The sequence below is a fragment of the Lampris incognitus genome, chromosome 21, assembly GCF_029633865.1.
Source record: "Lampris incognitus isolate fLamInc1 chromosome 21, fLamInc1.hap2, whole genome shotgun sequence".
Lineage (NCBI taxonomy): Eukaryota > Metazoa > Chordata > Actinopteri > Lampriformes > Lampridae > Lampris > Lampris incognitus.
Window position 1 is genome coordinate 1,815,663 of NC_079231.1, and position 24,828 is coordinate 1,840,490.

At 47.2% G+C, this 24,828-nt stretch overlaps 1 protein-coding gene across 1 annotated transcript in view; it reads right to left on the minus strand.

The window, feature by feature from the left end:
* Positions 1-19,849: 19,849 nt before the first annotated feature.
* LOC130131742 (ly6/PLAUR domain-containing protein 1-like) overlaps positions 19,850-24,828 on the minus strand; it is a 9,220-nt gene continuing 4,241 nt past the window's right edge. Inside the window, exon 3 of the mRNA XM_056301542.1 lies at positions 19,850-20,094. Within this exon, the coding sequence (XP_056157517.1) occupies positions 19,850-20,094 (245 nt within the window). The remainder of the gene's footprint in view (positions 20,095-24,828) is intronic.

Here is a 24,828-nt window from a genome sequence, read left to right on the forward strand (position 1 = left end):
TCGGTGACTACGCCTGCCTTTTCCACCGCGGTTACTAAACACGGGGTAGAACATTTCATTCCCACTCTGGAACCGCCAGTTTTTGCGCGCGCGGCGCCTCCACGCGGTAAAATGGGCTCCAGCTAAGGAGGAGTTCGCCATCATGGAGCGTCTGGGTATAGTGAGGCGTTCCAACAGCCCGTGGGCCTCGCCGCTTCACAGGGTGCCCAAGGCGGATGGGTCGTGGCGGCCTTGCGGCGATTTTCGCCGCCTGAACAACGTCACCGCCAATGATCGCTATCCCATCCCACACATACAGGACTTTTCCATACGCCTGGCAGGTACCACTATCTTCTCTAAGGTGGACCTGGTGCGCGGCTATCATCAGGTTCCCGTGCGCTCAGAGGACGTGCCCAAGACCGCAGTGATCACCCCGTTTGGGCTTTTTGAGTTCGTGCGCATGCCTTTTGGCTTGAAGGGGGCAGCGCAAACCTTTCAGAGGCTGATGGACTCGGTGTTGCGTGACCTTGCTTTCGTGTTCGTTTATCTCGACGACATATTAGTGGCCAGTCCGTCAGCTGACGAGCACCTGGCGCACCTGACGAGCACCTGGCGCACCTGAAACAGGTTTTCCGTCGTCTGGACGAACACGGCCTGATAGTCAACCCGGCCAAGTGTCAGTCTGGACTGCCGGTGATTGACTTCTTGGGTCACCGCATTTTGCCGCAAGGCGCGGTCCCGTTGCCTTCTAAGGTGCAAGCGGCGGCGGAATTTCCCCGCCCAGTCTCTGTTAAGGCACTGCAGGAATTCTTGGGCATGGTGAATTTCTATAACCGTTTCCTCCCTCGCGCTGCCCACCTCCTTCAGCCACTTTACGAAGCCCTGCGGCTTAGGAAGGCTAACGACCCTGTCGACTGGACTCCCGAACAGGTCCAGGCCTTTGACGGAGCTAAGTGCACCCTGGCTAACGCTGCCCTCCTCGTCCATCCCACACCCACGGCGTCCATAGCTTTAACTACCGATGTGTCTGACATAGCCGTGGGGGCTGTGGTTGAACAGCGTGTGGCGAATGCGTGGCAGCCACTCGCATTTTTTAGCCACAAACTGCGGGATAGCGAGCGCAAGTACAGCGTTTTTGACCGGGAGTTGCTGGCACTGCACCTTGCAACCCGGCATTTCCGCTTCCTGCTGGAGGGTCGCCCATTCACGGCTTATGTGGATCATAAGCCGCTGACTTTTGCCATGTCCAAGGTGACTGAGCCGTGGTCTGCTCGTCAACAGCGCCACCTAGCGGCGATCTCCGAGTTCACAACGGACATTCAGCATGTGGCCGGGAAGTCCAACCCTGTTGCTGATTGTCTGTCGCGTGTGCTTGTGTGTCCTGTGCACCTCGGTGTGAATTTCTCCGCTATGGCTGCCGACCAGCCCAGCGACCCGGACGTCCTTGCCCTTAGGTCAACACGTACCGGCCTCAAGCTAGAGGACGCTGTGATGCAGGAAGGCAGTCCTGCCCTCCTCTGCGATGTCTCCACCGGCCGTCCCCGCCCCGTTGTTCCAGTGGCCTGGCGCCGTCGAGTTTTCGAATCGATTCACTCCCTCTCGCACCCTGGAGTTCGGGCGTCGGTGAAGTTGGTCGGTTCCAAGTTCGTCTGGCCTGGTCTCCGCAAGGACGTCAAGGGGTGGGCAGCTGCATGTGTAGCGTGCCAGCGCGCTAAGGTCCACCAGCACACTAAATCGCCCCTCGAACCGTTTCCGATCCCGGCCAGACGTTTCGACCACGTGCATGTGGACGTGGTGGGCCCTCTACCTTCTTCACAGGGTTTTACGCACCTGCTCACAATGGTAGATCGGACCACCAGGTGGCCAGAGGCTGTCCCTCTGTCCTCCACAACATCCTCGGATGTTGCACGCGCTTTTCTTTCCTCCTGGGTCGCCCGTTACGGCACTCCGTCAGATATCACCTCAGACAGGGGCCCCCAGTTCGTGTCAGAGCTCTGGTCGGCACTTGCGCGATCCTTGGGTGTGCAGGTACACCGCACTACCGCGTACCACCCCCAGGCTAACGGCTTGTGTGAACGTTTTCACCGGTCGCTCAAGGCGGCGCTGCGCGCTGCGCTCTCGGATGGTAACTGGATGGACCGTTTACCTTGGGTTATGCTCGGGTTGCGTTCGGCTCCTAAGGAGGACCTCGACGCGTCACCCTCTGAGCTGGTGCTCGGTCAGCCGCTCCGCGTCCCTGGGGAATTGTTGCCTGGGAGTTCCGCTCCTCGACCCCGTCCGGCCGTTTATCCTTGTTTGTCCGACATCACTCGGGTTCCAGGCCCCGCTCACCACTGTTTTCCGCGGTCGTTCGTGCCTGCGGAGCTCATGTCGGCTCGTTTTGTTTTTGTACGGCATGATGCTCACCGCTCACCCCTCCAACCCCCATACGATGGCCCATTTCCGGTTCTTGAGACGGGTCCTAAGGGTTTTGTGCTGGACATGGGTGGGCGTAGGGAGCGTGTCACGCTTGATAGGCTTAAACCGGCGCACAGGGTGGCGGGCGAAGTTGTGTTTCCGGCCCAGGTTCCCCGTCGGGGTCGTCCTCCTTCCAGGACCCCGGCAGTGTCTTCACGGGTTCAGCGTTCTGCTTCTCAGCCGGCTTTGGACTGTGTTTCACCTACTGTTTCGGCTGAGGGACGGCGCAGCCGTTATGGCAGGCTGCTTAAGCCTCCAGTGAGTGACTGATTTTCTTTCCAGGAGTCCCTTCTGGGTGTTCGGGGGGGGGGGGCTGTGTGGCGGACACTAGGGGCTATGCCTCTCACCCAGCAGGACTGTGAGCTGGGGGCGTGGTTTACGTTCCCGGGCTCGCCGGTGCAGGGTTGTTCCTGCTGCAGTTGGTTTTTGGAGTTGAGGAATAAACATCAAACTCGCCTTGGTCTCCTGTGTTTTTCCTCATTCCTGCCACAGTACCACATGTTTGATGGAGTCATACCCCTTTCACTAAGTGGAACAGTCAACCAACTGGGGACTGTGTGTGCTCTCCTAACACATTTTCAGGGACCACCGTTTTAAACCTTTGTTAAATTCAGCTGACAGGAAAATAGTGCACACAAACCTTAGATAGATTGAAACATATTTAACTTCATTTCAGTACAGTCCCATTTTTTAGCCCACACCTTGAGATGAGCAATCACTATCTTAGTTTAGTAAACAACTGATGATTTGAGTTGGTAGCCAGTTCCAGTTTATTGCTACAACAGAATGACGGTTGACCCAACATATTTTAGTTTAAAATGAACCAACAGTTTTGTTAAAGTTAAAGGACAAAGAATGAAAATATTGTAGATGGGACAATCTAATGTATAAATATTGAATGTACAGTATAAAAATGAAATGTATCTTATTTTTTATTTTATTGTGATTAAACAGCTTCTTTGAATACAGCCCTGTGTGTGTCTCTCCTCCCTGGCACAGGAGAGGAAGAAAGTACTCGAAGAAGAAAAGATCCAGCTTAGTTTTCATATTCTCCCATTCCCCATCCCTTGGGATCCGACGCCCCTTCTCTGCCCATTTTTCTTTGTAATTTGTGGTAAATGACGGTAGGTGCTCGAGGTTGGTGGTCCAAACCATGTTTGCTGCTGCTGGCCCCGGATGCATTGATTTCCGATTGAGTAATAAGGGGGCGTGGCTAAGTCCCACCACTTGGTTTAAAAAAAAATCCAAGATGGCCGCGGCGTGAAATGGGCGTATGGCAGCGCTGTCTTCGGGAGGGGGCGGAGTCGGCTTGTGTGTGTGTGTGTGTGTGGGGTGGAGGTGGGGGGGGAGCAGTGGTTCGGCCTGGACGAGGCGACTCCTTCCAGACTGCCGGCCGGAGAGACGCAGTTGGCGAACGCATGCAGTACGGGGGTGGATGTTTGAACTAGAATAGGGATCGATTGGCCACTGACTTGGCAGAAAAAGGGAAATATAAGAATAAATTATAAAAAAAGGAAGCGTCTTCCCTCTGGTCCTACTAAAAACAGCAAATATCAAAGATCCCAACGCCTCAGCGCAGTGAGGGGACGCTGTGCTGTAGGAGATGCCGTCCTTCGGATGAGACGTTAAACCGAGGTCCTGACTCACTGTGGTCACTAAAGATCCCATGACACCTATCACAAAGAGTAGGGGGCTCCCCGGTGTCCTGGCAACATTCCCAACCTGGCTCTCTCCCTCTGGCCACCTAATCATCCCCCCATGTAATTGGCTCAATGATTCCTCCCCCTCCACCTCAAGCTGATGTGTGGTGAATGTTCTGGTGCAAAATGGCTGCCGTGCACCACCCAGGTGGTGCTACACGTTGGCGGTGGTTGAAGTGAGTTACTCCCTTCAATGCGAAGCGCTTTGGGTGTCTAGAAAAGTGCTATATAAATGTAATGATTATTATCACTGATCGTAAAAACCAGGCAGGGATGCCCACCCCAGGCAGTGGCCAACACGGGAAACAGTGCCCCCCCAGCAGATACAACTGTTGGGCTCACCAGCACCACCAGAGGTCCCTGACGGGGTACACTGAAGCTGCCGCATTGAATCACAATCAGCTTTATTGGCCAAGTATGCCAATGCACAGTACACAGCAGCTTCTAGCACTTGCAGACATCACTCACACAAAACAAAAAAAAGAGAAAGAAAACAAAACAAAAAAAAGAGAAAGAAATGGAACAACAGCACATTGGAGGCAAGCATGTATGCACAACAGGAATGTCACTATTATACAGAATTTTCTCATGGTTGAATAATAAACAACCTATGCCCATAGATTTTACCAGATTGCTTATACGTATACTGTATTGCCCAGACACTATACCAGTGTTTCTCAACCGGGGGTCCGCGGACCCCTAGTGGTCCGTGGTGTAATTGCAAGGGGTCCGTGAAAATAAAATATCTTTAAAAAAAGATCCTATGACATTTATAGAAATAGGATTATTTTACTCAAATGTGACTGAGACCTTTATCTACCTAAACTATAAAGGGTAACAGGACTTTTTTCTCTAATTACATCTGTTTCACAAGTGTAATTTATTGTATTTTAATAAGAGATCTCGCTCCTGTTTGCATTGTTAAAAGTTACTGCATAAAAATTCTGTTGTTACATATATCTGAAAGTTACTGAATACATATTCTGTTTTGTTACATATATCTGAAAGTTACTGAATACATATTCTGTTTTGTTACATATATCTGAAAGTTACTGAATACATATTCTGTTTTGTTACATATATCTGAAAGTTACTGAATACATATTCTGTTTTGTTACATATATCTGAAAGTTACTGAATATATATTCTGTTTTGTTACATATATCTGAAAGTTACTGAATACATATTCTGTTTTGTTACATATATCTGAAAGTTACTGAATGCATATTCTGTTTTGTTACATATATCTGAAAGTTACTGAATACATATTCTGTTTTGTTACATATATCTGAAAGTTACTGAATACATATTCTGTTTTGTTACATATATCTGAAAGTTACTGAATACATATTCTGTTTTGTTACATATATCTGAAAGTTACTGAATACATATTCTGTTTTGTTACATATATCTGAAAGTTACTGAATACATATTCTGTTTTGTTACATATATGTGAAAGTTACTGAATACATATTCTGTTGTTACATATAACTGAAAGTAACTGAATACATATTCTGTTTTGTTACATATATCTGAAAGTTACTGAATACATATTCTGTTTTGTTACATATATCTGAAAGTTGCTGAATACATATTCTGTTTTGTTACATATATCTGAAAGTTGCTGAATACATATTCTGTTTTGTTACATATATCTGAAAGTTACTGAATACATATTCTGTGTTGTTACATATATCTGAAAGTTACTGAATACATATTCTGTGTTGTTACATATATCTGAAAGTTACTGAATACATATTCTGTTGTTACATATAACTGAAAGTTACTGAATACATATTCTGTGTTGTTACATACATCTGAAAGTTACTGAATACATATTCTGTTGTTACATATAACTGAAAGTTACTGAATACATATTCTGTTTTGTTACATACATCTGAAAGTTACTGAATACATATTCTGTTTTGTTACATATATCTGAAAGTTACTGAATACATATTCTGTTTTGTTACATATATCTGAAAGTTACTGAATACATATTCTGTTTTGTTACATATATCTGAAAGTTGCTGAATACATATTCTGTTTTGTTACATATATCTGAAAGTTACTGAATACATATTCTGTGTTGTTACATATATCTGAAAGTTACTGAATACATATTCTGTTTTGTTACATATATCTGAAAGTTACTGAATACATATTCTGTTTTGTTACATATATGTGAAAGTTACTGAATACATATTCTGTGTTGTTACATATATCTGAAAGTTACTGAATACATATTCTGTGTTGTTACATATATCTGAAAGTTACTGAATACATATTCTGTTTTGTTACATATATCTGAAAGTTACTGAATACATATTCTGTGTTGTTACATATATCTGAAAGTTACTGAATACATATTCTGTTGTTACATATAACTGAAAGTTACTGAATACATATTCTGTTTTGTTACATATATCTGAAAGTTACTGAATACATATTCTGTTTTGTTACATATATCGGAAAGTTACTGAATACATATTCTGTTTTGTTACATATATCTGAAAGTTACTGAATACATATTCTGTTGTTACATATAACTGAAAGTTACTGAATACATATTCTGTTTTGTTACATATATCTGAAAGTTACTGAATACATATTCTGTTTTGTTACATATATCTGAAAGTTACTGCATAAGAATTCTGTTTTGTTAACTATATCTAAGTTACAACTGAAAGCTCTTATTTTTGCCCCAAAGAGTGAATAAATGCTATAATGCAATTTAAAATGCAGTTTCTACTGTTTCTATCAAATTGCAACCCCCCTCCCCCAAGATCAGGTGGAGGGGTCCTCAGGGTAGATCAAAAATACGCAGGGGGTCCAGGACCCCAAAAAGGTTGAGAACCACTGCACTATACCATATACCACAGCACAACCCATCATGCCCATAAACAATGCTATATACTCCCCCTATATTACACTATATCATCTCATGTACCAGAAGTATACACTACACACATGGCACGGTAGCCCAGTGGTTAGTGGTCGCCTCACAACAAGAAGGTCCTGGGTTTGAACCCCAGGGTTGTCCAACCTTGGGGGTCTTCCCAGGTTGTCCACTGTGTGGAGTTTGCATGTTCTCCCCGTGTCTGCAGTGGGTTTTCTCTGGGTGCTCCGGTTTCCTCCCACCACCAAAAGAAACATGCATGTTAGGGTTAATACTCCTGTCTGTGCTCCTGACCGAGGCAATGGGAAAACAACAGGGGTCGGTCCCTGGGCGCGGCATGAAGGCAGCAGCCCACTGCTCCTATCTACACAGATCAAAGCTAGGATGGGTTCATTTGCAGTAAATGGGGGCATCCCAGTGGCGTGGTGGTCTATTCCGTTGCCTACAACACGCAGCTTGTCGGCTCGAATCCCTGTGTTACCTCCGGCTTGGTCGAGCCTCCCTACAGACACAATTGGCCGTGTCTGCGGTTGGGAAGCCGGATGTGGGTATGTGTCCTGGTCACTGCACTAGTGCCTCCACTGGTCTGTCGGGGCACCTGTTCAGGGGGGAGGGGGAACTGGGGGGAATAGCATGATCCTCCCATGTGCTACGTCCCCCTGGTGAAACTCCTCACCGTCAGGTGAAAAGGCGGCTGGTGACTCCACATATATGGGAGGAGACGTGGTAGTCTGCAACCCTACCCGGATCGGCAAAAGGTGTGGAGCAGAGACCTGGACGGCTTGGAAGAGTGGGGTAATTGTCTGGGTACAATTGGGGAGAACCCCCCCCCCAAAAAAAAGACTTTACTAAGCTTGCTTTTGAGCAGCAACAGAGCGGTAGGTCTACCCCATTGTATACCCAATTAATTGTGATATCTATATGCAAATGGGTGTGTCTGAAACCCTTCAGCTGTGTGGCTATTGTTTAGACGATGAGAAGAAACTCAGAAGCAGCATCACATTTAAGCATGTATAGATCTGGTATGTGGATTATGTGTGCAACTTATAGAGCAACGGCGTTGTTGTTTGTTGCTGATTACAGTTATATTGTTGGAGATGTGCCCTCACAGAGGTGTACACATAATTCATCTAGTGCTAACAGCCATGAGAAGTTTGTATGTGCTGTTGTACAGTATTTGGAGAGAGAAATAATAGCACATCGTGTTGTTTTGTCGTCCATAAAAACTTTGTAAATGCTATGGTCCCTGAGGAATGGGCTGTCAGCATCAATCAGAAGCATTACCCCAGTAAATGCCCTCATTTATTATGGTTTGGGAAATCAAGTAACTATGATATTGCCATGTGATGATGTGTAGATTTAATCTCTATCATATGGCGATATGATCTCCATACCAAGCTGACAACTGGCTTCCTCGGTAAATCTTGCCACACCGCCACTGGGAGTCAAAGCTCCCCAGCAGCTGTGGGGGGCAGATATCCACCCATTCCGTTGTTAAACATGTGTCATCTTTAAGAAATGGCACTTGGGAAAATGCTCTCCACCAAAAGCTGACCAACACAAGTTCACCAGTGCAGGCGCAAAGAGGTGACGTCACTAAAACACTAAAGCTCGTGATGTTTATCGGGTAAGCCGCAGGTGGCTGGGCATGGTTAAAATCCCGCCCAAAACAAGGAGAACCAGCCCAAACTCAGTCCACCCACCCGAGCCCATTTTTCCTGCACATGCAACCCAAACCCTTCCTCTTGCTCTAACAGCCATCAGCACTAACGACGCTTCTATCCATGTGAATCCTCTCTCGTCACATCTGGGCAGTTTATTTTTAATCATCCCATTTTCTCTCTCAACTGTTCCACCACTCTGTGGATGACAGGCACGTTGTTGCCTCTATATCCAAAAACGTTGAAAGTTGTTTTTTAATAGCACTATTTACAAAATGCATCCCGATATCATTGCTGATCTTCCATGGCATTCCCATTCTGGGAATAATCTCTCTTACTAGCACCTCTGGTCCTGTGGAGGCATCTGCCTTTGCTGCAGGGAAACTTCAACCCATTTAAAGAAGATAACAATCACAACACAATATTTTCCCCCTCATATGGCGTTAGCTCAATGACGTCATCTGCAGGCGATCAAACGGGTGCTCAGGGGGAGGGTGGCTCGAGGCTTGTGTGGTGTAGTGTCTGTCTTCTCTCGGCCACAAGAGGGCAACATGGGAACAAAGTTGTGAAGCTTGAAATTCCTGTTCTTCTGTCTTAATCTATTTCCCCCTACTCTTGGAGAGCAAATTTGGTGAAAATCTGATCAAATCCAAATTGTCAGCAAAAAAAGCCCAATGGGGTAACCCTTTGTGTTTTTGGCTGAAAATGTCAAATTTCTCTCTCTCTCTGCACTGCATGCTGGGAGGTTGGTGTGTGAGCGCGAGTGAGGGTTTTGAATGAGCTTGAGTGTTTTTTGGGATAATTCACTGTTTTTCTGCTACTTTTCTTCTCTACAAGGTAAGAGGAATTTTCTTTTCCTTTGTTGCTGGTTGTTGGAAAGTGACTAGTAGTAGCTGGTCGGAGTTTGGTGGTGTGCAGTATGGCGTCCCTCCCTGGTGAGGGTTCGCCTCTCCTATCTATCAGACACGGGGTTAGAGTGGTGGCTGACTCATAGTACACTGTCGAACAGGTTCTCCTGGCTGCAGGAGAACAGGTCGGCTATGAGAATATAACACATGGCTCTCGGATGAATAAAGCTGTGGTGGCTTTTGTCCGACAGGAGCGCCTGGTCCACTGCTGGTTGAGAAGGGCCTGGCTCTAGATGATCTGTTTGTAGCCGTCTCACCATTATTTGTGCCATCGAAACTTATTGCCGTGTCAGGTGTAGGGGTGTAAGAAAATATCGATACACACGAGTATCGTGATATTATCTTTTGTGATAATGCATCGATTCTCAAAACCCCTATATGGATTTTTGTTTACATGTAAAGCTTCGTGACAAACATTTTGTGTTGTGTGTAACCCCACAACCGCTAGATAGCAGTGTTGTAATCCATCTTCAGCCATTTGACTCTTCCACTCCAATGTAACAACGAGACAGGTGTTCATGTATTTTAATGATTCCTCAGAACATCTACAAGTGTCATTTAGAGTAAAATATGAAAACAGTTTCTACACTATGTATGCAAGTTCTGGCCGCATGAAATGTTTTGAGTGTGGCGATGTCGGCCACAAACGTTCATCCTGTCTGCACAGGGAGCCCACAGTGGGCAGTAGTTCAGGTGAGCCGCAGCCTGGAGGCGCTGCTGAGAGTGGTAACCTGCAAACAGCGCAGCAGGCAACGGGATATACCACAGGCAGCGGGAGATACCGCAACCGGTGATCCACAGCCTGGTATGAAGGGAAATTAAACAACTGAGCAGAACACCACTAATGACATGCCAGTAATCTAAGTGGTACTGAAGCACAGGATGTGGATGTATGCAGAGACGGAGGACAGACAGAACCAGTGAGAGACAGTCACCCAGCTGAGGCTGAGAGTCAGGTCTCTGCAACAGGTGAGTCACACTGAGAAAACGCTGGAAATACAGATGAGGAAATGTTAGAGGAGGACAGCCTATCACGGTTTACTGATATTGTGTCACAAGGTGAAAAGCAGTCATATTGATTAAAGATTAATAATAATAATAAATCAATCTTATATAGCGCTTTTCTAACATTCAAAGTGGCTTTACAATAAACGGGGTGAAACAAGACAACAGATAAACACAACAGACATACAGGGGTGGATGGGAAGGGGGCTACGAGAGGGAGAAGACAAACAGGGGTGGAGGGGAAGGGGGCTACGAGAGGGAGAAGACATACAGGGGTGGAGGGGAAGGGGGCTACGAGAGGGAGAAGACATACAGGGGTGGATGGGAAGGGGGCTACGAGAGGGAGAAGACATACAGGGGTGGAGGGGAAGGGGGCTACAAGAGGGAGAAGACATACAGGGGTGGAGGGGAAGGGGGCTACGAGAGGGAGAAGACATACAGGGGTGGAGGGGAAGGGAGCTACGAGAGGGAGAAGACATACGCGGGTGGAGGGGAAGGGAGCTACGAGAGGGAGAAGATATACAGGGGTGGAGGGGAAGGGAGCTACGAGAGGGAGAAGACATACAGGGGTGGATGGGAAGGGGGCTACGAGAGGGAGAAGACATACAGGGGTGGATGGGAAGGGAGCTACGAGAGGGAGAAGACATACAGGGGTGGAGGGGAAGGGGGCTACGAGAGGGAGAAGACATACAGGGGTGGATGGGAAGGGGGCTACGAGAGGGAGAAGACATACAGGGGTGGAGGGGAAGGGGGCTACAAGAGGGAGAAGACATACAGGGGTGGAGGGGAAGGGGGCTACGAGAGGGAGAAGACATACAGGGGTGGAGGGGAAGGGAGCTACGAGAGGGAGAAGACATACGCGGGTGGAGGGGAAGGGAGCTACGAGAGGGAGAAGATATACAGGGGTGGAGGGGAAGGGAGCTACGAGAGGGAGAAGACATACGCGGGTGGATGGGAAGGGGGCTACGAGAGAGAGAAGACATACAGGGGTGGAGGGGAAGGGGGCTACGAGAGGGAGAAGACATACAGGGGTGGATGGGAAGGGGGCTACCAGAGGGAGAAGACATACAGGGGTGGATGGGAAGGGAGCTACGAGAGGGAGAAGATATACGTGGGTGGATGGGAAGGAGGCTACGAGAGGGAGAAGACATACAGGGGTGGAGGGGAAGGGGGCTACGAGAGGGAGAAGATATACGTGGGTGGATGGGAAGGGAGCTACCAGAGGGAGAAGACATACAGGGGTGGAGGGGAAGGGGGCTACGAGAGGGAGAAGATATACGTGGGTGGATGGGAAGGGAGCTACCAGAGGGAGAAGACATACAGGGGTGGATGGGAAGGGGGCTACGAGAGGGAGAAGATATACGTGGGTGGATGGGAAGGGGGCTACCAGAGGGAGAAGACATACAGGGGTGGATGGGAAGGGGGCTACGAGAGGGAGAAGATATACAGGGGTGGAGGGGAAGGGGGCTACGAGAGGGAGAAGATATACAGGGGTGGAGGGGAAGGGGGCTACGAGAGGGAGAAGATATACAGGGGTGGAGGGGAAGGGGGCTACGAGAGGGAGAAGCAGTAGCCATGCACGACACCAGCAGTACTCCCCCACTTAAACACACACACAAGGGCAAGAAAAACACAAAACAACAGCACTGTGGACGTCCATTATCATTATTAATTACTTCCTTGATGAAATGTGTGGCAGACCGTGTGTGGAAGTAGCAGATTCTTCTCTGATGTGGACAGGTTTGTTAACTCTGTTATGAGGAGTAGAAAAACGGTTGGATATGAAGAGCTCAGTAAACAGGAGAGGTTTCGTCTAAAGAAGATTCTGACTAAACTTAGGAAAGAGAGGAACGTATAGCACGTGTATTCATTTAGGCTAGGATGCTCCTTAGTTTACCTGGGCTCTGAGGCGTAAATATGAAAAGACTGAGTGGTAAACGAAACAGTTGGCAGGTTTATTACAATGCACTCAACATTGCTTATAATTTAGGAAAATTGGGGGGGAAAAGAATGAAAAGAGCTCTCGTAACCACAAAATAAAATGAAATGAAATGAAATGCACTTAGTGTGTCTTTGTTTCTCTAAGTGTTTCACGACCCGGGTAGGATAATTTAGTGGGATTATTCCTTATCTGGCAATTCCTTGCGAATCCGTTGTGTCAGTGCTGTTACTGGGACCCGATGCATCTGGCCACACCGCTTCCAGGTTTCCCTCAGAAGGCTTCACCACTGGGACTGGCTCGCCATCTTGTTTCAGCTAAGAGTTGATCCAAGCTACAAAACCAGTCTGCATGTACAGTACAGAATAAATTAGCCAAATCCTCACACAGTCTATTTTTCAAATGAAATCTAGTCCACTTCCTCAAAACTCAATTTCACAACCCTATTGCCTAGGTTTTTTATATTATTATCATTATTATCATTATTATAGTGTTCCACCCCAAGCTAATTAGATATGAGTGAAGCACGGCATTGCTCATAACGGAAATACGTTGCCCATCTCTCATATGACATAACAACGTCACCCCTCACACAGGAGCTGACAAGCAGCAGCACAACTACATCCCGCATACTAGCATGAATACAACCCATAAATACATGAACACACATACCGTATACACCCGAAATACGTTGTAGTACCGTTCAACACACCGTCTGACTACTCCGAGCGGTTTTAGCTTGATTTCACGCCCGTTAGCTGAATGCTCATCTTCTCTTAAACTAGCCAAACTGCTACTAGCAATGCTACTAGAGCAGCTAATCCACCTCACCGGAGCTCCCAGCGTAAAAAAACACACAACCCGACAAGAAGAGTTCAAAACCTTCCGAACAGAACCGAACAGAACAGAACTGAGAGCAACCGATAATCTAGCTGGACTTGATAACCGTTCTCTTATTCATCAAGCAGGGTTCGTAGCTCGGTGACTCCGCACACTCCCCTTCCCGCTTTCTCCGCCGGGGGAGAAAATGGCGCTCTCTCGCGAGATGACGGCACGCGCTGAGGGTCAGACCCAGCCTGGCTCGTTGGGAGTTAACGCTCTAGTACCCGTATACTTTAAGTGGGCTGTAAAAGGTGGCTGTTTATGCACGACATGAAGAATGGCTGATGCCCAGGCGGTGTCCCCTCTTGGAGAGGCTTCACCCCCATCTTTACTTTTACGGAACGTTTAGGGCGACCAAGTTCAAATATGAGCGGAGGACGCATGGACAAGGGAGGTGTGGCGGCTGAACTGAGCAGAGGTGACAACATGGCCGTGCTCCTCCGCCCCTCCCCCTCCGCCCCTCCTCCGCTCCTCCGCTCCTCTGGTCCTCCTCCGCTCCTCTTCCCGGAGACGCGTGGCTCTCCGACAACGAGACGGACGGCCAATGACTTGCACAGGCCAGCTTTTCTGAGCCACGCTACCAGCCTCACTGTAACATCATACATGTAGTGCAACGTGCGTGGATCAGTAGACACGTTAGCCCGTCCCTCCCTCCCTCCCTCCCTTCCTGGCTGGCTGGCTGGCTGGCTGGCTGGCTGGCTGGCCGGACCCTGTAGTCGAGCGGTCAGCGATGTCTCCCGCGGTGCGGGCGACACGGGTTCGCGTCCGCGCTGCGGTGGTTGCCCCCCGCCGAATAGGCGTGTGTGTGTGTGTGTGCGTGTGTGTGTGCGTGTGTGTGTGTGTGTGTGTGTGTGTGTGCGTGCGTGCGTGTGTGTGTGCGTGTGTGTGTGTCGGCCTTGTGCGATAGTATGGCGGCCTGTTCAGAGTGTCTCCCCGCCTGACGGGGACACATGCTGCTACACATGGGACACATGGGAGCCTATCCCATGACTGCCGGGATAGGCTCCAGTCTCCCCGCGACCATATATTGGGTGTTTTCTGTCCCCAGGGTAAAGTTTCGGGGGGGGGGGGCATTAAAAAACAACTATTGTATTTGTTATAGTTACTGCAACCGGTTATTTTCTTGCTCGGTGCGGGATTCGATACGGAGTCTACTGCACCACAGGGCGACGTCACTAACCGCTCGGCTAAAGGGTCCGACCCGTTAGCTAAGGGCTAACGTGTCTTATTATTAGTTTACAGTCGTCACCCTCCCCGGAAGCGCGCCCTCGCACTTTGTTCTTCCGGCGCTCCGAAGAGCCTTCTGAGGATCTGCACACTTCCGGATCCCACCGCTGCCACCCATGTAGCCGAGGGTGTCGCCTATACTCTATGTATGAAACTATAAAATAACAAATACGGAGGTTCCACTTTCACACGAGGACCACTTTATTTGGATTCTTCCCCCAACAGAACTCCACAGCAACAACACTGCGTACAGCACTTCCGCTCTCTCTCCAGCCTTCAGAATAAGAGCTCAAGGCATATACTGTGGCAACAGCTTATAACAGGAACTTAAAATCACTAACAGGCAAGTCCAGAAAATAGGTTACACTAAGTTGTGTTCGCTATGAGAATACACATGTGTATCAGTGATGACATTTTAACGCTTTTTCAGTCTGTTGAAAATTCAAATGGGCCAGAATTTCACTGTTTTGGGCTTGTCCCCAACCCAGGCTTTTAACTTCCCCTCTGTAATAAAGTCATAAAAATGATGAAATTTATTAAAGCTTTACTTTGCATTTTCTCATGATAGTTTAAAAAGACATATTTCCCATTCATATGGTTTGTATATGTGCAATTTGCAGTTTTGTAGTTAAATGTCGCTGTCCCTCACACATCTGTCATTACATCACACCCAACATTTTAGAGCAACGACGTTTTTTCAAACAACGTGGTTGCCATGGAAACGGGAAGTTACAGAGGCTCATGAGCAGTCGCGACAGAAGCGTGACTTTTTCATGTGCACAAATGTAATGATAAGGTGTATATGTCCTGATCTGACAGGATGGTTATTACACATGTAGTAATGTGAAGGTGTATATGTCCTGATCTGACAGGATGGTTATTACACATGTAGTAATGTGAAGGTGTATATGTCCTGATCTGACAGGATGGTTATTACACATGTAGTAATGTGAAGGTGTATATGTCCTGATCTGACAGGATGGTTATTACACATGTAGTAATGTGAAGGTGTATATGTCCTGATCTGACAGGATGGTTATTACACATGTAGTAATGTGAAGGTGTATATGTCCTGATCTGACAGGATGGTTATTACACATGTAGTAATGTGAAGGTGTATATTTCCTGATCTGACAGGATGGTTATTACACATGTAGTAATGTGAAGGTGTATATGTCCTGATCTGACAGGATGGTTATTACACATGTAGTAATGTGAAGGTGTATATGTCCTGATCTGACAGGATGGTTATTACACATGTAGTAATGTGAAGGTGTATATGTCCTGATCTGACAGGATGGTTATTACACATGTAGTAATGTGAAGGTTTATATGTCCTGATCTGACAGGATGGTTATTACACATGTAGTAATGTGAAGGTGTATATGTCCTGATCTGACAGGATGGTTATTACACATGTAGTAATGTGAAGGTGTATATGTCCTGATCTGACAGGATGGTTATTACACATGTAGTAACGTGAAGGTTTATATGTCCTGATCTGACAGGATGGTTATTACACATGTAGTAACGTGAAGGTTTATATGTCCTGATCTGACAAGATGGTTATTACCAAACACGTTACTAGTTGAGTATTTTAGTTCAGAAATAAGAAACCTCACTTTATTCACGTGTATTGATTGTACATTGTATGCTAGCTAAGAAGTTAGCTGAGCAAGTCTAAGACTTAGCCAACTTTTTCTCCAAAAAGTGAACATTGTCATGACCATCACGTGTCATTACATCACATTTTGCTGTTACAACTTTGAAAAAAGCATCATAACATCAAACTTATTTTCTTGGATGATCAAAGCTATGCTAAGATATTTGTTCCAGACCACTTAATAGAGCATTTGAAAAAGAAAAAACAGATTTAAAAGAAATTTATTTTTTCAAATTTCAAAAGCCAAAAGTGCTCCAAATTGAAGAATCCCCCATATAATGTGTAGCGCTCCCTGCTGTTTGCCATGACATGTCAGATCACAAGAATCAGACCAGAGGAATAGGACCAGAAAAATCAGATCAGAAGAATCAGACCAGACGAATCAGATCAGAAGCATCAGACCAGACGAATCAGACCAGAACAATCAGACCAGAACAATCAGATCAGAACAATCAGACCAGACGAATCAGATCAGAAGAATCAGACCAGAAGAATCAGACCAGAAGAATCAGACCAGACGAATCAGACCAGAAGAATCAGACCAGAAGAATCAGATCAGAAGAATCAGACCAGACGAATCAGACCAGAAGAATCAGACCAGACGAATCAGACCAGAAGAATCAGACCAGAAGAATCAGACCAGAAGAATCAGATCAGAAGAATCAGACCAGAAGAATCAGACCAGACGAATCAGACCAGAAGAATCAGACCAGAAGAATCAGACCAGACGAATCAGATCAGACGAATCAGACCAGAAGAATCAGACCAGACGAATCAGACCAGAAGAATCAGACCAGAAGAATCAGATCAGAAGAATCAGATCAGAAGAATCAGACCAGACGAATCAGACCAGAAGAATCAGATCAGAAGAATCAGACCAGGAGAATCAGACCAGACGAATCAGATCAGAAGAATCAGACCAGACGAATCAGACCAGAAGAATCAGACCAGAAGAATCAGATCAGAAGAATCAGATCAGAAGAAGACGCCACACTTGTTTGGGTTCGTTGTGTAACATCGTGTATTACTGACATAATACTTCGCTCTGATTATTCCAGCAGAATAAATGTTTGTTTGGCTTTTAAAATATGGATTTTCCTTACTCCACATGTTATGAATGACGGTAAAGAAGAGGTCGTCTTTGTTCAGCCTCCCCCTTCTCTTTCATGCAGGTTTCAGGTTCAGTAAATCTGAAGCACGACTCAAGAACACAAGACAGAGGAAACAAAACACAATTCCAGACTGCACCTAGACGACAAGACTGAAGATCTGCCACCAAATGAAAACAGCTCTCCTCTAAACGAAGGGAGACTATGGATCATTGTCAGAGACAACAGCAACATCAATTAACATCAATTAACATCAAATAATAGTAATTAACATTCGCAGCTACATGAAGCGAATTTTAACTTAAATGAAAGAACTTAAATAATGAAAGTTATCCAGGTTCCTCTCAATCCATAACGTGTTTAAAAGAGACAAACAAGGGAACAGCCGAAGAAAAGTGTCTCTCTGTGTCCCTCTGGTGGCGGATGACGGAATAAAGTCCTTCCTGTCGTCACGACCCTCTCACACGTCGCTGTGTTTGATTGGTCAGTTTTCACACAGCGTCCTCCTTTGCTCCGCCTTCCCTGCCGACAGCAACCAATGGCAGAAGACCCGCGAAGAGGCGGGACATGTCTTGACCAATCAAAAGTATTCCAAGGGTGCGACGCAGCGGCTCTCAGAGCATGCGCGTCCTGTTTACACCTGGCATTAACATGTGTCTTGAGTGAGCCAGTCACAAGTGGACAGCTGGCAGTACAGGTGTGAATGCGCCCATTAACGCGTCCTCAATGCGTCTCGAGATCCGATCGCTCAGATCACATTCTGAGGTGGCCTGGGACGCACGTGTCCACATCGCAATTCACTGCAAAAAATGAACTCTTAACAAATGAAATTATCTTGTATTTGGTACAATAAGTCCAATACTGAATAGAACTATCTTGAATTATCTTATTCCACTGGCAGATAATTTGCTTATTTTTTGTTGTTTTTTTGTTGTTTTGTTTGATTTTGGTCAATTTAATCTTGTTTTGAATAAATGTTTTCTTAAAACAAAATTAAATTGACCAAAATCGGGAAAAAAAACTTGAAATAAGCCAAATTATCTGCCAGTGGAATAAGATAATTCAAGATAATTCTACTCAATATTGGACTTATTGTACCAAATACAAGATATTTTCACTTGTTAAGATTTCATTTTTTGCAGTGTTGAAGTGTAAACGCACGTGTCCCAGGCCGCACTGAAGGACACATAGGCGGGCGCTGGATTCAGTTTAATTTTTCCTTTACCTCTTCTATAATTTGTGACCCACAGCCCCACCACTGGGTGGAAGAGCCTCCGCCCACTTGCACACTTCAGTTCAGCCTCCGGTTCATGGCTCCACCGCAGTGCAGACCCGACCCCCTCAAATCCGCTGTCATAATTAAATACTCTGAACCTGAACCCACGTGACCGGGTCGAACCTGACAGGGTTCGGGTTGAGAACGACAAACTCTAGTGTTCGCACATTCACATTTCCCCACGTAATGAGGTCTAAGAATGAGTTTCAACTGTTGCTGCGTATTTTGAGCATAAACTGAAAGAAGGCGGAGCCTGACGCTCCTGATTCCCTCAATTAATTATCCTCAGCGCATTACTGAGACATTATTGTCTCTATCTGGTGCCACGTGCATCCACGCCGTTGTAATAATGGCAGAGTATTTAACCACAATACACCATTTCTTGAATGCAATGTATCAGGCCAAGGGTCTGAAGGCTTTCAGACAGATCTGCATCTTCTTCGCCATCCTCATCAGAATAACAAGGTTTATTTACACAGCACTTTTTAAAAACCTGCTGTGCTTCACAACAACGTGGGGTGGAAATAAGAGAAAAGAGTGGATTTATGGGATGGTTTATTGTATTCTTTAAGAGAACCTCAGGTTTTGTATGACAACATAATTTGACAGTAATCATTTACAGATGGGAATACGTCGTGCTGACTGACGTTGCATTAAAGCGAGGGTGGAGTGAGGCAGGGTGTCTCATTTTGTTAAGTGCATCTCTCCTCGTGTTCTCTACGTGCTCATTTACGTGATTGGGACATGTGACACGGGGAGGGGTCGACATGAAGGCGATAAACAGGCTTTGCTTAATAATGTCTTTCATTCCTTCACTTGCACGGGCCGGTGCGCTGCTCTCCCACGAGCCACGCCCCCTCTGTACGCCTGCAGCTGAGGCTAAGCCACGCCCCCATCACAGCGACGCACGGTTTATTTGCATATAGAGCGGGGAAGTGAGATCTGACTACAAGTGGTCAATCGAGACGCACGTGGAGATGCATGCCAGGTGTGAAGTGACGTAGTCAGAGCTGTCCACTTGTGACTGGATGACCAGGACGCGTTAACGTCAGGTCTACACAGGTCTGCACGGGGCTACGTGCATGTACTGTGTGTGTGTGTGTGTGTGTGTGTGTGTGTATGTGTATTTGACCACCACGTAGCCCTACGTCGTAAGTACCAGTGAAGGCAGGAGGAGCAGGAGGAAGAAGAGGAGGGGTGGGTGGGTCGTCCTGTAGCTGGGCGTCCCGGCGGAGGGCGGCAGGCGCTTCTTCTTTGGGCCATTACACAGCGGCGTGTTGCAGCACGTAATGCACACTGAGTTCAGCCGGCCAGTGCAGAACTGCTGGTAGCCGGAAGAGGCGATGAGGCACGCGCCCGAGGACGCACACGACTTCCGGTAGTGTACTCCTGCGGAGAGAAGTGACGTCAGTCTTACAGTAGTGTACTCCTGCGGAGAGAAGTGATGTCATCCTTACAGTAGTGTACTCCTGCGGACAGAAGTGACGTCAACCCTTACAGTAGTGTACTCCTGTGGACAGAAGTGACGTCAGTCCTTACAGTAGTGTACTCCTGCGGACAGAAGTGACGTCAACCCTTACAGTAGTGTACTCCTGCGGAGAGAATTGATGTCAGTCCTTACAGTAGTGTACTCCTGCGGACAGAAGTGATGTCAACCCTTACAGTAGTGTACTCCTGCGGACAGAAGTGATGTCAACCCTTACAGTAGTGTACTCCTGCGGAGAGAAGTGATGTCAACCCTTACAGTAGTGTACTCCGGCGGACAGAAGTGACGTCAGTCCTTACAGTAGTGTACTCCTGCGGAGAGAAGTCATATCAATCCTTACAGTAGTGTACTCCTGCGGAGAGAAGTGAAGTCAGTCCTTACAGTAGTGTACTCCTGCAGAGAGAATTGATGTCAGTCCTTACAGTAGTGTACTCCTGCGGAGAGAAGTGATGTCAACCCTTACAGTAGTGTACTCCTGCGGACAGAAGTGACGTCAGTCCTTACAGTAGTGTACTCCTGCGGAGAGAAGTCATATCAATCCTTACAGTAGTGTACTCCTGCGGAGAGAAGTGACGTCAGTCCTTAAGTAGTGTACTCCTGCGGAGAGAAGTGATGTCATCCTTACAGTAGTGTACTCCTGCGGACAGAAGTGACGTCAAGCCTTACAGTAGTGTACTCCTGTGGACAGAAGTGACGTCAGTCCTTAGAGTAGTGTACTCCTGCGGACAGAAGTGACGTCAACCCTTACAGTAGTGTACTCCTGCGGAGAGAATTGATGTCAGTCCTTACAGTAGTGTACTCCTGCGGAGAGAAGTGATGTCAACCCTTACAGTAGTGTACTCCTGCGGACAGAAGTGACGTCAGTCCTTACAGTAGTGTACTCCTGCGGAGAGAAGTCATATCAATCCTTACAGTAGTGTACTCCTGCGGAGAGAAGTGAAGTCAGTCCTTACAGTAGTGTACTCCTGCAGAGAGAATTGATGTCAGTCCTTACAGTAGTGTACTCCTGCGGAGAGAAGTGATGTCAACCCTTACAGTAGTGTACTCCTGCGGACAGAAGTGACGTCAGTCCTTACAGTAGTGTACTCCTGCGGAGAGAAGTCATATCAATCCTTACAGTAGTGTACTCCTGCGGAGAGAAGTGACGTCAGTCCTTACAGTAGTGTACTCCTGCGGAGAGAAGTGACATCAGTCCTTACAGTAGTGTACTCCTGCGGAGAGAAGTGACGTCAGTCCTTACAGTAGTGTACTCCTGCGGAGAGAAGTGACGTCAGTCCTTACAGTAGTGTACTCCTGCGGAGAGAAGTGATGTCAGTCCTTACAGTAGTGTACTCCTGCGGAGAGAAGTGACATCAGTCCTTACAGTAGTGTACTCCTGCGGAGAGAAGTGACGTCAGTCCTTACAGTAGTGTACTCCTGCGGACAGAAGTGACGTCAGTCCTTACAGTAGTATACTCCTGCGGAGAGAAGTGATATCAACCCTTACAGTAGTGTACTCCTGCGGAGAGAAGTGATGTCAACCCTTACAGTAGTGTACTCCTGCGGACAGAAGTGACGTCAGTCCTTACAGTAGTGTACTCCTGCGGAGAGAAGTCATATCAATCCTTACAGTAGTGTACTCCTGCGGAGAGAAGTGAAGTCAGTCCTTACAGTAGTGTACTCCTGCAGAGAGAATTGATGTCAGTCCTTACAGTAGTGTACTCCTGCGGAGAGAATTGAAGTCATCTTTACAGTAGTGTACTCCTGCGGACAGAAGTGACGTCAACCCTTACAGTGGTGTACTCCTGCGGACAGAAGTGACGTCAACCCTTACAGTGGTGTACTCCTGCGGAGAGAATTGATGTCAGTCCTTACAGTAGTGTACTCCTGCGGACAGAAGTGACGTCAACCCTTACAGTGGTGTACTCCTGCGGAGAGAATTGATGTCAGTCCTTACAGTAGTGTACTCCTGCGGAGAGAAGTGATGTCAACCCTTACAGTAGTGTACTCCTGCAGAGAGAAGCGATGTCAACCTTTACAGTAGTGTACTCCTGCGGACAGAAGTGACGTCAGTCCTTACAGTAGTGTACTCCTGCGGAGAGAAGTCATATCAATCCTTACAGTAGTGTACTCCTTCGGAGAGAAGTGATGTCAGCCCTTACAGTAGTGTACTCCTGCGGAGAGAAGTGACGTCAGTCCTTAAGTAGTGTACTCCTGCGGAGAGAAGTTACGTCAGTCCTTACAGTAGTGTACTCCTGCAGAGAGAAGTGATATCAAACCTTACAGTGGTGTACTCCTGCGGAGAGAAGTGACGTCAGTCCTTACAGTAGTGTACTCCTGCGGAGAGAAGTGATGTCAGTCCTTACAGTAGTGTACTCCTGCGGAGAGAAGTGACATCAGTCCTTACAGTAGTGTACTCCTGCGGAGAGAAGTGACGTCAGTCCTTACAGTAGTGTACTCCTGCGGACAGAAGTGACGTCAGTCCTTACAGTAGTATACTCCTGCGGAGAGAAGTGATATCAACCCTTACAGTAGTGTACTCCTGCGGAGAGAAGTGATGTCATCCTTACAGTGGTGTACTCCTGTGGAGAGAATTGATGTCAGTCCTTACAGTAGTGTACTCCTGCGGAGAGAAGTGACGTCAGTCCTTACAGTAGTGTACTCCTGCGGAGAGAATTGATGTCATCCTTACAGTAGTGTACTCCTGCGGACAGAAGTGACGTCAACCCTTACAGTGGTGTACTCCTGCGGACAGAAGTGACGTCAACCCTTACAGTGGTGTACTCCTGCGGAGAGAATTGATGTCAGTCCTTACAGTAGTGTACTCCTGCGGACAGAAGTGACGTCAACCCTTACAGTGGTGTACTCCTGCGGAGAGAATTGATGTCAGTCCTTACAGTAGTGTACTCCTGCGGAGAGAAGTGACGTCAGTCCTTACAGTAGTGTACTCCTGCGGAGAGAATTGATGTCAGTCCTTACAGTAGTGTACTCCTGCGGAAAGAAGTGATGTCAACCCTTACAGTAGTGTACTCCTGCAGAGAGAAGCGATGTCAACCCTTACAGTAGTGTACTCCTGCGGACAGAAGTGACGTCAGTCCTTACAGTAGTGTACTCCTGCGGAGAGAAGTCATATCAATCCTTACAGTAGTGTACTCCTGCGGAGAGAAGTGATGTCAACCCTTACAGTAGTGTACTCCTGCGGAGAGAAGTGACGCCAGTCCTTACAGTAGTGTACTCCTGCAGAGAGAAGTGACGTCAGTCCTTACAGTAGTGTACTCCTGCGGAGAGAAGTGACATCAGTCCTTACAGTAGTGTACTCCTGCGGAGAGAAGTGATATCAACCCTTACAGTAGTGTACTCCTGCGGAGAGAAGTGACGTCAGTCCTTACAGTAGTGTACTCCTGCGGAGAGAAGTGACATCAGTCCTTACAGTAGTGTACTCCTGCGGAGAGAAGTGACGTCAGTCCTTACAGTAGTGTACTCCTGCGGAGAGAAGTGACATCAGTCCTTACAGTAGTGTACTCCTGCGGAGAGGAGTGACGTCAGTCCTTACAGTTTGTACTCCTGCGGACAGAAGTGACGTCAGTCCTTACAGTAGTGTACTCCTGAGGAGAGAAGTGACGTCAGTCCTTACAGTAGTGTACTCCTGCGGAGAGAGGTGACGCCAGTCCTTACAGTAGTGTAGTCCTGCGGAGAGAAGTGACGTCAGTCCTTACAGTAGTGTACTCCTGCGGAGAGAAGTGACGCCAGTCCTTACAGTAGTGTACTCCTGCGGAGAGAAGTGACATCAGTCCTTACAGTAGTGTACTCCTGCGGAGAGAAGTGACATCAGTCCTTACAGTAGTGTACTCCTGCGGAGAGAAGTGACGCCAGTCCTTACAGTAGTGTACTCCTGCGGAGAGAAGTGACGTCAGTCCTTACAGTAGTGTACTCCTGCGGAGAGAAGTGACATCAGTCCTTACAGTAGTGTACTCCTGCGGAGAGAAGTGACATCAGTCCTTACAGTAGTGTACTCCTGCGGACAGAAGTGACGTCAGTCCTTACAGTAGTGTACTCCTGCGGAGAGAAGTGATATCAACCCTTACAGTAGTGTACTCCTGCGGAGAGAATTGATGTCAGTCCTTACAGTAGTGTACTCCTGCGGAGAGAAGTGATGTCAACCCTTACAGTAGTGTACTCCTGCAGAGAGAAGCGATGTCAACCCTTACAGTAGTGTACTCCTGCGGACAGAAGTGACGTCAGTCCTTACAGTAGTGTACTCCTGCGGAGAGAAGTGACGTCAGTCCTTACAGTAGTGTACTCCTGCGGAGAGAAGTCATAACAATCCTTACAGTAGTGTACTCCTGCGGAGAGAAGTTACGTCAGTCCTTAAGTAGTGTACTCCTGCGGAGAGAAGTTACGTCAGTCCTTACAGTAGTGTACTCCTGCAGAGAGAAGTGATATCAAACCTTACAGTAGTGTACTCCTGCGGACAGAAGTTACGTCAGTCCTTAAGTAGTGTACTCCTGCGGAGAGAAGTGACATCAGTCCTTACAGTAGTGTACTCCTGCGGAGAGAAGTGATATCAACCCTTACAGTAGTGTACTCCTGCGGAGAGAAGTGACGTCAGTCCTTACAGTAGTGTACTCCTGAGGAGAGAATTGACGTCAGTCCTTACA